The 12740-nt window shown below is 43.9% G+C and overlaps 1 protein-coding gene across 1 annotated transcript; it reads left to right on the top strand.

The window, feature by feature from the left end:
* The first annotated feature begins 3469 nt into the window (after nt 1–3469).
* Nucleotides 3470–10524, top strand: LOC134341104 (T-cell surface glycoprotein CD1c-like). Its single transcript, XM_063038862.1, has 4 exons — nt 3470–3564; nt 4904–5152; nt 9199–9279; nt 10255–10524. The coding sequence occupies exons 1-4, from the start codon at nt 3561–3563 to the stop codon at nt 10515–10517; spliced, it is 597 nt and encodes a 198-aa protein (XP_062894932.1). The 5' UTR covers nt 3470–3560; the 3' UTR covers nt 10518–10524.
* Nucleotides 10525–12740: the final 2216 nt, after the last annotated feature.

The following is a 12740-nucleotide window of genomic DNA, read 5'->3' as shown; positions in this document are numbered from 1 at the left end:
GTATTTAATGTCAATGTTTTTCTTCTGCTTTTCACATAATTTTAATATTTGTCCTATTTCAGTTTGTGCTGTACAATTTACCACATCTGCCATGAAAGTTTATCAACAATCAGAGAATCCTTTGTTATATAATTATAAACTTTACACAATGCCATTAAACTACAAGAGGTGATTGATAAGTTTGTGGCCTCAGGTTGCAGGAGTCAATTTTAGAAAACCTAGCACATTTATTTTTCCTACGTTTACACACTTAGTCCAACGGTTGTGGAACATACGGATCCCTTCAGTGTAGAAGTCTGTTGGACCTCCAGAAAGTGGTCCACGGCAGGGGTTATTGATAAGTTCATGGCCTCAGGTAGAAGGAGATATTATTAACTTCAAACTTTCTGCATTTTCACTCAAAGGGTTGAACTGCATGTGCATGTAACAAGAGCTGTATAACCCATCTCCTTTGACCTAAGGCCACAAACTTAACAATCACCCCTGCTGTGGACCACCTGGAGGTCCAAGACGCTCTCGTTACATGCACGTGTAGTTCAACTCTTTGAGTGATAATGCAGAAAGTTTGAAGTTAATAAATCCTCTCCTTCTCCCTTAGGCCACAAAGTTATCAATCACCCCTGCTGTGGACCACTTCTACAAAGAAGGGATCCGTATGTTCCATGACCTCTGGACTAAGTGTGCACATGTAGAAGGGGACTCTGTTGAAAAATAAATGAGCTAGGTTTTCTAAAATTGACTCCTTCTACCTTAGGCCATGAACTTGTCAATCACCCCTTGTATCTGCATTCTGGATATTAATAGATCCCATTGATACTGTCTTCTATATTTTCTGCAGAGCCTCTGCATATGATATACCTATTTCCACCTGAAAATGCTGCCACTTCCACAACATTATGCAGGACATCCTGGATAATCAGAGCTACGTTTTCCTCCACAGTTGCTACAAATCCTTAGTTACTATGATTGATTTATATTGGAAGCAGACCCACATTCAAAACTCAGCAAAACCTTAAACTCTTCCTTCTTTCTTTTATTTAAATCCTATCTGCTGCCTTCATCACTGGAGGATAAGCCTCTACAATCTTCAATAAGCTATTTATTTTTCCGTTTCCCAGAAATCTGCCATTTGCCCTCCTCCAGTCGCTACCTCTGAGATCCCCATCGCTTCTTGCCATCTCTACCCCCTTCCTGCCTGAGAGAAAACTCCCAACAGTGGGCTTAGTCCATCGTTCCAACCCCAATCAGCTTAATTAGCTTGGTGGATGAGTTGCGAGCGTACGCAAACCTTCCCAGCCCCTCAGATGCCCAAAGATGACAGCCGCATCACCTTAACACAGACATCACACGAGAACAATTAATCTGATCTTAACTGCCCCATTAAGACAGTCTGTTACACGTCACCAAGGAAATAGATCTTGTTCGACCCAAAGACCTCGCCCTCCTCATTGGTCCGCATGCATATAATGGACCAAATGGCCTGTCTTTGTGCGGTCTGGCTATGCAATGCTAAGAACTTTACCCTCATTTGTCAAAAATGATTCTTGCTCAATTGTGACAACATCTTGACCAAATCTATGGTGTTTTCCCTGAACGTGATCATTAACAGAGGAAAAGCAGCTGCTAATCTGTAAACATCAAGATCCTTTGAAGTGTTTTGTGATGTCCTGTTTGGCTTTCGGTGACATTGGTTGAGAGCTTCTATGAATGTTGTGTGGGGGAGGTAACTCTCTAATTAGAGCCATGGTTTACCTGCAGAGTCAGACAGGGGCTCCACCTAACCTAACACCTCACCCAATGCAGTTTTCCCTCAAAGGCAAAAGTATTAGGTGGGGCAGAAATGTGATGATCTTTAGTGTGGGAGGTGAGCGTGTGACCCACAAAACCACAGCTGGGACACCAATTCAAGATGGTTGGTGTAGCAGTTGGCAAAACTGTGAGATCGGGGGTCAGCTTCCACTGCTGTCAGTAAGGAGCTTGTATGTTCTTCCCGTAATCTTGTTACTTTCCTCCGGATGCTGTGCTTTGTCCCCACCGTCCAAAGATGTACAATTTAGGATTAGTGAGTTGTGGCCATGCTATGTGGACACTAGAAATGCAGAAACACTTACCTGATGCTCAACAGCTGTTTTAATTTGATGCAAACTGCATTCAAAGGTTCAAAAGGACATTTAATGTCAGAGAAATATTACAATATACATCCTGAAATGCTTTTTCTTTGCACCTACCCACAAAAACAGAGGAGTGCCTCAAAGAATGAACAACAGTTAAATGTCAGAACCCCAAAGTCCCCCTCAGCTCCCATCCTTCCAGCACATCAGCGGCAGCAAGCAACAATCCCCCCTTTCCCCCACCGGCAAAAAAAAACATCTGCATCCACCACCGTGCACTCGAGCGTGAACAAGACAACAGTAAAGACAAAGACTTGCAGTGCAGTACTCCAAAGACTACTTTGTTCACCCAGCATTTGACATACTACAGGCTCTCTCTCTCTCCCTAATAAGGGAGAAAGAGATGTCTCTGTTTCACGGCGAGAGGGGAGATAGAACAAACAACTCGCTAGTTTACGACGTTAAAAGTCCTTTGCGTTTCTTTTTTACGAGCTCTATGCCCAAAGATCTCAGGTCTCTGGGCACACAGCCGTAGATCTTCCGGCTCTCCTGACGACACACGGATCTCCTGCCGTGTCACCGACTTTCGATCCGCCGCTGTCCAGAGCCCCGAGATCTTAGGCCTCTAAAGACAAGCTGAAATCTTAGGCTGGAGCCCTTGGTGTGCCGAACCGCGGCCAGTTGTGAAACCCGAGAGTGGGTCCCTCTCCCGCAAAGAACCATAGTCAGCATGTAACTCCAGGTCAGGGTCTTCAAAAGGACCCTGAAAGGGAAAAATAGAGATATTAAAGATAGAAATACTGTAGAGCTGTTTCCGAAGATGCAAACAAAGGAGTCACGTTAGGCGCCATATTTTCCTATGTTTGAAAGTGTATGTGTAACCCAGGTTAATTAAACCCAAAGACGTAATGTTAGAAAGTTCCACCTGCAGAGGGATGAAAATGAAGTTTACCAAAGAGAACTTGAAAAAAAAAATGCTGTGCGAGAACAAGGTGTGGCTGACGCAGGCACGGGCAGTGAGAGAAACGCAGAAACGATTAGAAGCTGAAGACACTAACTGTTAAGAGTGGAATTATTAGTGCGTAGCTTTACCCTGGTAACTTGAAAATCTCAGGGTGAAACCCCTGGAGAAGAGACAACAGTGATCAAAGATTTATTGAAGCTATGGCTGTAACATGCAGCAGCAAAAACGGGACAATATCAGCAGAGACGAGTGTCCAAAATCTCTACCGTGTAACTGGACATTAGTTTTATAAAATCATACCAAGGGATTTGGTCAAGTTTTTGTGCAAGTTTGTGAATTGACTTGCCGTGGATGATAAACTATATCATTGCAATGAGCCAAAAAAGAAGATGGTGAACTACTCAAGATTCGGCGAGCTACTCAAGATTCAATGAGCCAGCACAGGAACGAAATGTGTAATGACGCAAAGGATTTAATATGGTTGGATGTGTAAGTTCATTTTCATTCAAAGAATCCGAATTAGATTTTCTGAAAGAACTGATTACTTTGCAAAGACTTTGATAAGTCACTGAATGAGATTTACTTTGTTTAAAAGTTGTGAAGTTGCAGAATTATGAAAGGGGTTAAACTGTGTATATATAATTTTTGTAGATACACTGGAAATGAAACTGAAGTTAATTATAATGCTTAAGAATAGGAATTATATTTGGTTTTCTAACTAACTAGGGATAAGTAAAAAGGAAAATGTTGTCTGTAAACTTTTAAATAGGGAACTACACTAGATCTAATTAGTTAGAGAAATTAGAGTAATAAAGGAATCTCACTGATTCTAATTAAAAAGGAATTTGTTTTGATTTGATATCTAAGATCAAGAACCTGAACAGAATGTTGGAATTTTGAATTGTTCTTGCTCATGTAAATAGTTTGTACATATTGTTGTTTTCTTATAAACAGAACTTATCTCCAGAAGTATGTGGTTTCTATTCACTGCCTCCTTCCGATACCTAGAAGCTTCTGATGGCCTACTAGCACCCAGTGTAGTACTATGTAATTTGATTTTCTCAAAGAGTGCAGCGACTAGTCGCACACAGTAAGACAGGTGCTACAGTAGTGTTACATATGTGGTAAATAAGGCTTCATTTAAAAAATATTTTATTTGCTTCATTCACTCATGGACATGGATTCACAAAATGAACCACTGTTTAATTCCCCAACCCAAGATGTCCTTGAGAAGGTGGCTGTGAGCTGTCTTTTTGACCTGGTGCAGTACTCAAGGTGTGGATATATCCACAATGGTGTTCAGGTCCGGATAGTACTAAGTCTATGCTCTCTCAATTTTGGACAAGCCCTCAATTAGTCAGTGTCAAGAGTTGTTGCTACATCCTCACAGCACAGAAGCAGGCACTTGGACCCAACAGGTCCATGTCAGCCAAGATTACCATCTAACTTGGCTCATTTGGCTCATATCCCTCTAAACATTTCCTATCTGTGTACCTATCCAAGCATCTTCAATGGTGATACCCAAGTTGCTCAATAGTTTGGAGGATTGAGAACCTTCATTTTCCATCCCCACTGCAGTTGGGTTCTTCTATCCAGAGCAGCTTGGGATTTATTCCTGGCCGATGCAATAAGGCCTGTTTTAGTGGTGGTGGTTCCACGTGGATGGGGAGCCAATCACTGGGGGGTGGTGAGTGCCTAATCTGTGTGCCTATGCATTAATTTGGGCAAGTGGACAGTTTTCCACCGGACCTTTGAGTTGTGCCTTATAAATGGAGGGCATCCTTAGTTATTTTCTCACACTCCTCTCTCACTCTCTTCTTTTTTTCAGTCTCCCACAGCTTGACATATTTCTACCTCCATTCGATAAACATTCCTGAGCTGCTGTACATCTCCATGGTTGGGATGTTGGATGACCTGCAGATATGCTACTATGACAGCACCATCCAGAGGGTAGAAGCCAAGCAAGAGTGGATCATGGACGGCTTTTCAGCTAACAACTGGAAAAACCAGAAAGAGATCCCGGACATAATTAAAAACTTACTTCTTCATAATCTGACTCCATTTGTGTCGATGCCTGGTACGTGTCTTTGATCTCCGCTGTTCTTCGAGGCTCACAGTGACTTGCACACTGAAAACATGTTGACCTTTCAATGGACCCAATTAGGTTGTATCAGTTTTAAAATTCCTATCCTTGGTTTCAAATCTTTCAAGGGTTGTATGCCCTCTCAACATCCTATAACAAATATTTACCTTCAATTAAAAGCATTCCATTTGTATCCCACATTTGCAAGAGAAATTTTGCCCTTCAAAACACACTGAGAATCTATTTCTGAGAACCCACCGCTCACTCTACACTGATCTTCTCCGAGAAATAGCGAGAATCAGATCCACTGCCTCTCTGGCCTTGCACAGGTCAAGCAAACATAAGTTAATATAAAGTAAAATTCAAATATATTACATGTAATTTGCATGTGTACAAAAACATAATGATACTTGTGCAAATTGAGAGAAAAATCATTAGAGGTAATGTTGGGGTTTTTCAGCTTGGTTCAAGAACCTGATGGCAGTGGAGGGAAAGGTGCTAAACCTTGAGGTGTGGGTTTTCTGGCTACTGGAACTCATGCTTGATGGCAGCATGGGGAAGAGGACACGGCCCTGATGGTGGTTGTCCCTGTTGAAGAATGTCACCTTCACTGGTAAATGTCCTCAATGGGAGAGAGTTTCAATACTAGGATGTGATTTCTATAAATTTGTCAGAGTTTTCAATGACATGCTGAATCTCCTTAGACTTCGAAGCAAAGATGTTGGTGTGCTACCTTCTCCACACACTGATGTGCAGTACACAGTCCTTCAACACGACCCCTGCATTACATCATGCAATGATGTACACTCTGTACAGATCACCCCCTCCACCATCAATATTCCACTGTGCCACACTCTCATGCTCATGTTCATTACTGATCCTGTCATGTGTACCACACACTGCATGCAGAACACTGTGATCCCATGCTCTTTGCCATTGCTTTGTGTGCTTCATGGTAAATTGGTAAATTGATTTGTTATTGTCGTATCTGCTAAGGTCCAGTGAAAAACTTCATTTTGCACGCCATCTGTACATGTCATTTCATTACCACAGTACATTGAGGTGCAAGAGGAAGCAATAACAGAATGCAGTGTGAGTTGTTACAGTCATAGAGAAAGTGCAATGAAAGCAGACCATAAGGTGTAAAGCCATAATACGGGTGTTTGTGAGGTCAGGATTTCATATTATTGTACCAGGGGACTATATATAGACTGATAACAGCAGGATAAAAGCTGCCCTTGACCCCGGTGATATATGTTTTCAGGCTTTTGTATCTTCTGCCCTATGGGATGGGGAAGAAGAGAGAATGTCATCGAACACAGAAGAGCACAACAGTGTTGTGCTGAACCGGCTAAAACACTAATCAAAAACACCCAAACACTAATCCGTCCTACCTACACCACATCTATATACATCCATCCTCCTTATATCAATGTGCCTATCCAAATGTCTCTTAAAGTCCTTTAATGTATTTGCCTCTACCACTATACTAGGCATCGATGACTCTGAGTAAAGAAAAGACTTACCCCTCACATCCCTCTTGAACCTAACACCTCTCACCTTCTATACATGTCTTCTGGTGTTAGACATTTCAACCCTGGGGAACAAATGCTCTCTAATCATGCCCCTCTTTAACCTCTATCAGATCACCCCTTGTCCTCCCATGCTCCAAAGAAGCCCATGTTAATCCAGCCTCTTGTGATAGCATGTGCCCTCTAAACCAGGCAGCATCTTGGTGAACCTCTTCATCATCCTCTCCAAAGCCTCAACATCCTCCTCAAGTGGGTTGGCCAGATCCACAGACAATACTCCAGATGTGACCGAACCAGAGATTTATTAAATTGTAACATAACCTCCTGAAATTTGAACTCAGTGCCACAACTAATAAAAGCAAGCATTCCATTTTAACCACTTTGTTGACCTGTGTAGCCACTTTCAAGGAGCTGTGAACTTGGTCCCAAGAGCTCTCTGCTCAGCAACACTGTTAAGGACATTGCCCTTAACAGTACTGTATCCTTGCATTTGCCCTACAAGGTGCAACACCCCACATTTATCTGGGTTAAACTCCAACTGCTATTTTTTCTGCAACTGATCTGTATTATGCTGTAACCTTTGCCAGTCGTCTACACTATCCACAATTTCACCAATCTTGGTATCAACCGTAAATTTACCAACCCATCCATCTACTTTTCAGCCTGGTCATTTATATACGTCTCAAGCAGCAGAGGTCCTAGCACAAATCCCTGTGCAACTCTACTAATCACAGACCTCAAGCTCGAATAGTTCCCTTAAACCACCATCCTCTGTCTTCTACGTGCAAGCCAGTTCCAAATCCAAACAGCCAATTTGCCATGGAAACCATAGATCTTAATCTTCCGGATTAGCCTCCCATGAGGGACTTTGTTAAATGCTTTACTGAAATCCTCCACTGCCCTACCTTCATCAATCTCTCTGTCACCTTATCAAAGAAAACTCAGTTAGGTTGGTAAGACACAACTTGCCACACACAAAGCCATGCTGGCTCTCTCATTAGGCCATGGGTTTCCAAATGCTCATAATCCCGTCCCTAAGAATTCTCTTCAATAATTTCCCTACAACTGATGTGAGACTCACCAGTCTGTAGTTCCCAGGATTTTCCCTTGTTCCCATCTTAAATAGCGGTACAACATTAACCACTCACCAGTCCTCTACAATCTTGCTTGTGGCCAGATATGACACAAAGATGCTGGTCAAGGGCCCAGAAATCTCACCTCTTGCCTCCTACAAGAATCGGGGGTAAATCCCATCAAACCCTGGGGCTTTATCCACCTTAATACTCCTAATGATGTCCAAGTCACAGATAGTGTGGGAACTCCTATTTAGGATGCCCAACACTGCTTTCTCCTTAACCTCTAAATGCCCTAATGTATTTTGCACTCAGTGCTGATCTCCAAGTCCTCCATATCCTTTTCTCCGGTAAATACTGAGGCACTGTGCTTATTAAGTACTTCATTCACATTCTTAGCATCCAAGTAAGTATTTCCCACTTCATCCTTGAGCAGTTCCACCCTCTCCCTACTTATCCTTTTATCCTGTGACGTATGTGTAGAATGCCGTGGGATTCACCTTCATGCTACTTGTCAAGGATTTTTCATGGCCCCTCCTGGCTTTCCTAATTACCTTCTTTCATTCTTTTCTGGATTGTTTATACTCCTCATATGCTTTGTTTGATTTGACTTCCAAAGCTTTTTATAACTTCTCTTTTTCTTCTTGTTGAAGTTCATTACCTTTCTGGACATCCAAGGTTCATCCCCGTCCTTCTTTCTAACCAGGAACATACTTTTCCTGTACTCTAGAAATTGATATTTAAACACACTCCACATGTCTATTGTAGATTTGCCAGAGAAAAAGTGTTCTCAATTATCGCTTCTTAGTACCTGCCTAATGCCCTTATAATTTGCCCTACCCCAATTTAAAGCTGGTGGATGGATGGGGTCTTTGATTTTGTTGTCTGATTTACTGAAGCAGCAAGAAATGTAGGTAGAATGTATGGAGGCGGGGAGACTGTGTGTGCTGATCTGTATCCGTAACTTTTTGCAGTTTCTTGTGATCATGAGCTAGCCGGTGGACTAGTGGCATCAGCACTGAACTTCTGAGCAAAGGCTCCCAAGTTCGAATCCAGCCGTCTCCCTTGCACGCTTTCCATTCATGCTGGGTTGAGCGTCGAGCTAGCAACTCGGCCTCTTTAAAAATAAGAAAGCCAGCTAAAAAAACACCATCATGACGGCGTCCCAATGACTCCACTCGGGCTTTCTTCTTCTTCTTCTTGTGATCATGAGCAGACCTGATGCCATAGCAAGCTGTGATGCCTATATTGTACATCAATAAACATGACTGAGGGTCAAAGGGGACATGTCAAATACTTCACCCTACTGAGAACGTGTTGCACAAGACAGTGCACATGGTATTTACATGTTTAGCAGGACATTATGCAGGTGGGAATGGTTGAAGAATTGGAATATTCAGCCACTAACACAGATTAACCTGTTGGTCCTTTCCAGGCATCAGATACATCCAGGGGCTTCTGGGCTGCGCGCAGTCTGCAAATACATTCAAAACCTTCCTCAAGATCGGCTGCCAAGGTTTGGGAGAGCTCATTTGTGACTTCACCACCGGGAAGTGTATTACCACTGGTGTCCTGATGTTGGTCAATGATTATCTTCAGCAAGTTAATATTGCTGATATTCCTGAAATTTATATGCTGAACAGTAGCTGCATCCAGTATTTGCAGAAAGGTTTTTCGGCTTGGCAGAGAGAAGCTTGAAAGGCAAGGCAAATGGAACATCTGATTACATACTGTAAGCTCTGTGAGGGAACTCCTGCTTCAGACAATTGATGGACTCCTGGTCTGAGATGTTCAGGGGTGTCTTGACACAAATGAATGGGGGCAGCCTGATTCTGAGTTTGTGAGGGAGTTTTTGATTCAGCACAATGAGAGGACTCACAATCAAAGTGCCATGACCAAATTTGGTGAGCAGTGTTCTGGTCTAAGAAGATGACAGAGGTCCCAATCTGTGACACTGGGGGATCTCCCAATTCTGAATGGTGAGCGATCTCCTTATCTGGGGTGAAGGATACCTCAGTTGAAGGTGACGAATGATGTCCAAGTCAAGGATTGTGTTGGAACTTCCATTTAGACACAGTAACAGATCTCCCAATCCAGGACATTGAGGGCATCTCTTGATCAGGAATTTTGAAGGATCTCCCAATTAAGGCTGGTAAACTAAACATAATTTGGGGTGATTATGGCATGATCAATCTTGGAATATGAGGTAATATTGACTTGGGACTATGGGTGACATAAAAATTGGTAATGGTGGCTGTAACCTTGATCTAGGCCTGTCAGATGAATGAAAATTACTGCTGGCTATGGTCTGCATGGACTTGAGCTGAGGAGATGATTTCGGGCAGGATAGTGATTAATGGTGAGGTAGGTCCTGGTCTGAGGCAGTAAAGAGTAAGAATCCCACTCTTGGACACTGTAACTTCCATTTGTAATGGTAAGATAATATACGTTTGTGTTGAGTTAGTGACGTTAATTCTTCATTCTTCCCCAGTTGCTCCAGAGGTTCAGGTGTTGAAAAAGAGGCCAACAGCTACTGAGGGTGAGAGTCTCCCATACATCATCACTCCCTTCTACCCTCGTGCTATCAATGCCACTTGGCTGAAGAATGGACAGGTTGTCTCCAAGGGCTATGAGGTGACCGTGCTACCAAACTACAATGATACATACTGGATGGAACTAGTCATTGAGCTGCAGGATAATGATACGAACATCTATATCTGTCACGTCAAGCACAGCAGCCTGCTGGGGTACTGATGGTGCAGGGAGGTAGGTCATTGTACGGTACAGAATTTGCTTCATTCTGTTGTGGTGGTTCATAAATTCATACAGTACTGAAGGAGGCCATTTGGCTCACCACATACATGCTGACCCTCTGGTGCCAGTCTGCTCCAACCAGTACTTGGTCTGTACTTCGGCCTTCTCTTCCTCGATGATTCAAGTGCTTGTCAGAATTATGATATGAAAATTGATCTTTTGCAACAGCAGTACAGTGCAAAGACATAAAAGGCGTATGAGCTCAGAACATGGACCAACTCATGAAATTATGATACTGTAACTATTAGTGAGATTTACTAGCTGGAGGGAAGACTGCCAGCCCAAGGTGCGTGGATGAGAAGAGTATGTAGGTCTAGACCCAGGTGTGGATTGAAGGGAATAAGCAGAATGGCATTTTGACAGACTAGATGGGCCAAATGGACTGCTTCTGTGCTGCAGTTCTCCATGACTGAAAGATAACATAAATTATAAAATGAAGTAATTAGTGCAAAAATTGGAATAATGAGGTTGTGTTCATGGGTTCATGACCATTCATGAATGGTGGAAGAAAAGAAGATGTTTCTGATTAGAGCAACACACATCAAAGTTGCTGGTGAACGCAGCAGGCCAAGCAGCATCTCTAGGAAGAGGTGCAGTCGACGTTTCAGGCCGAGACCCTTCGTCAGGACTAACTGAAGGAAGAGTGAGTAAGGGATTTGAAAGTTGGAGGGGGAGGGGGATATCCAAAATGATAGGAGAAGACAGGAGGGGGAGGGATGGAGCCAAGAGCTGGACAGGTGATTGGCAAAAGGGATAAGAGAGGATCATGGGACAGGAGGTCCGGGAAGAAAGACAAGGAGGGCGGGGGAACCCAGAGGATGGGCAAGGGGTATATTCAGAGGGACAGAGGGAGAAAAAGGAGAGTGAGAGAAAGAATGTGTGTATAAAAATAAGTAACAGATGGGTTACGACGGGGAGGTGGGGTATTAGTGGAAGTTAGACAAGTCGACGTTCATGCCATCAGGTTGGAGGCTACCCAGACGGAATGTAGAATGAAAAGCCTCATCCTGAGAGCAGATGCGGCGGAGACTGAGGAATTGCGAGAAGGGGATGGCATTTTTGCAAGAGACAGGGTGAGAAGAGGAATAGTCCAGATAGCTGCGAGAGTATCCCCTTCTCGCAATTCCTCCGTCTCCACCGCATCTGCTCTCAGGATGAGGCTTTTCATTCTAGGACGAGGGAGATGTCTTCCTTTTTTAAAGAAAGGGGCTTCCCTTCCTCCACTATCAACTCTGCTCTTAAACGCATCTCCCCCATTTCACGTACATCTGCTCTCACTCCATCCTCCCGCCACCCCACTAGGAATAGGGTTCCCCTGGTCCTCACCAACCACCCCACCAGCCTCCGGGTCCAACATATTATTCTCCGTAACTTCCGCCACCTCCAACGGGATCCCACCACTAAGCACATCTTTCCCTCCCCCACCCTCTGCATTCAGCAGGGATCGCTCCCTACGCGACTCCCTTGTCCATTCATCCCCTCCATCCCTCCCCACTGATCTCCCTCCTGGCACTTATCCATGTAAGCGGAACAAGTGCTACACATGCCCTTACACTTCCTCCCTTACCACTATTCAGGGCCCCAAACAGTCCTTCCAGGTGAGGTAACACTTCACCTGTGAGTCGGCTGGGGTGATATACTGCGTCCGGTGCTCCCGATGTGGCCTTTTATATATTGGCGAGACCCGACGCAGACTGGGAGACCGCTTTGCTGAACACCTACGCTCTGTCCACCAGAGAAAGCAGGATCTCCCAGTGGCCACACATTTTAATTCCACATCCCATTCCCATTCTGACATGTCTATCCACGGCCTCCTCTACTGTAATGATGAAGCCACACTCAGGTTGGAGGAACAACACCTTATATTCCGTCTGGGTAGCCTCCAACCTGATGGCATGAACATCGACTTCTCTAACTTCTGCTGATGCCCCACCTCCCCCTCATACCCCATCTGTTATTTATTTTTATACACACATTCTTTCTCTCACTCTCCTTTTTCTCTCTCTGTCCTTCTGAATATACCCCTTGCCCATCCTCTGGGTCCCCCAGCTCCTTGTCTTTCTCCCCGGACCTCCTGTCCCATGATCCTCTCGTATCCCTTTTGTCAATCACCTGTCCAGCTCCTGGCTCCATCCCTCCCCCTCCTGTCTTCTCCTATCATTT

This window comes from Mobula hypostoma (genome assembly GCF_963921235.1).
Source record: "Mobula hypostoma chromosome 5 unlocalized genomic scaffold, sMobHyp1.1 SUPER_5_unloc_1, whole genome shotgun sequence".
NCBI lineage: Eukaryota > Metazoa > Chordata > Chondrichthyes > Myliobatiformes > Myliobatidae > Mobula > Mobula hypostoma.
The sequence above is the reverse complement of the archived record's forward strand: the minus strand, read 5'-3'. Positions and strand labels throughout refer to the sequence as shown.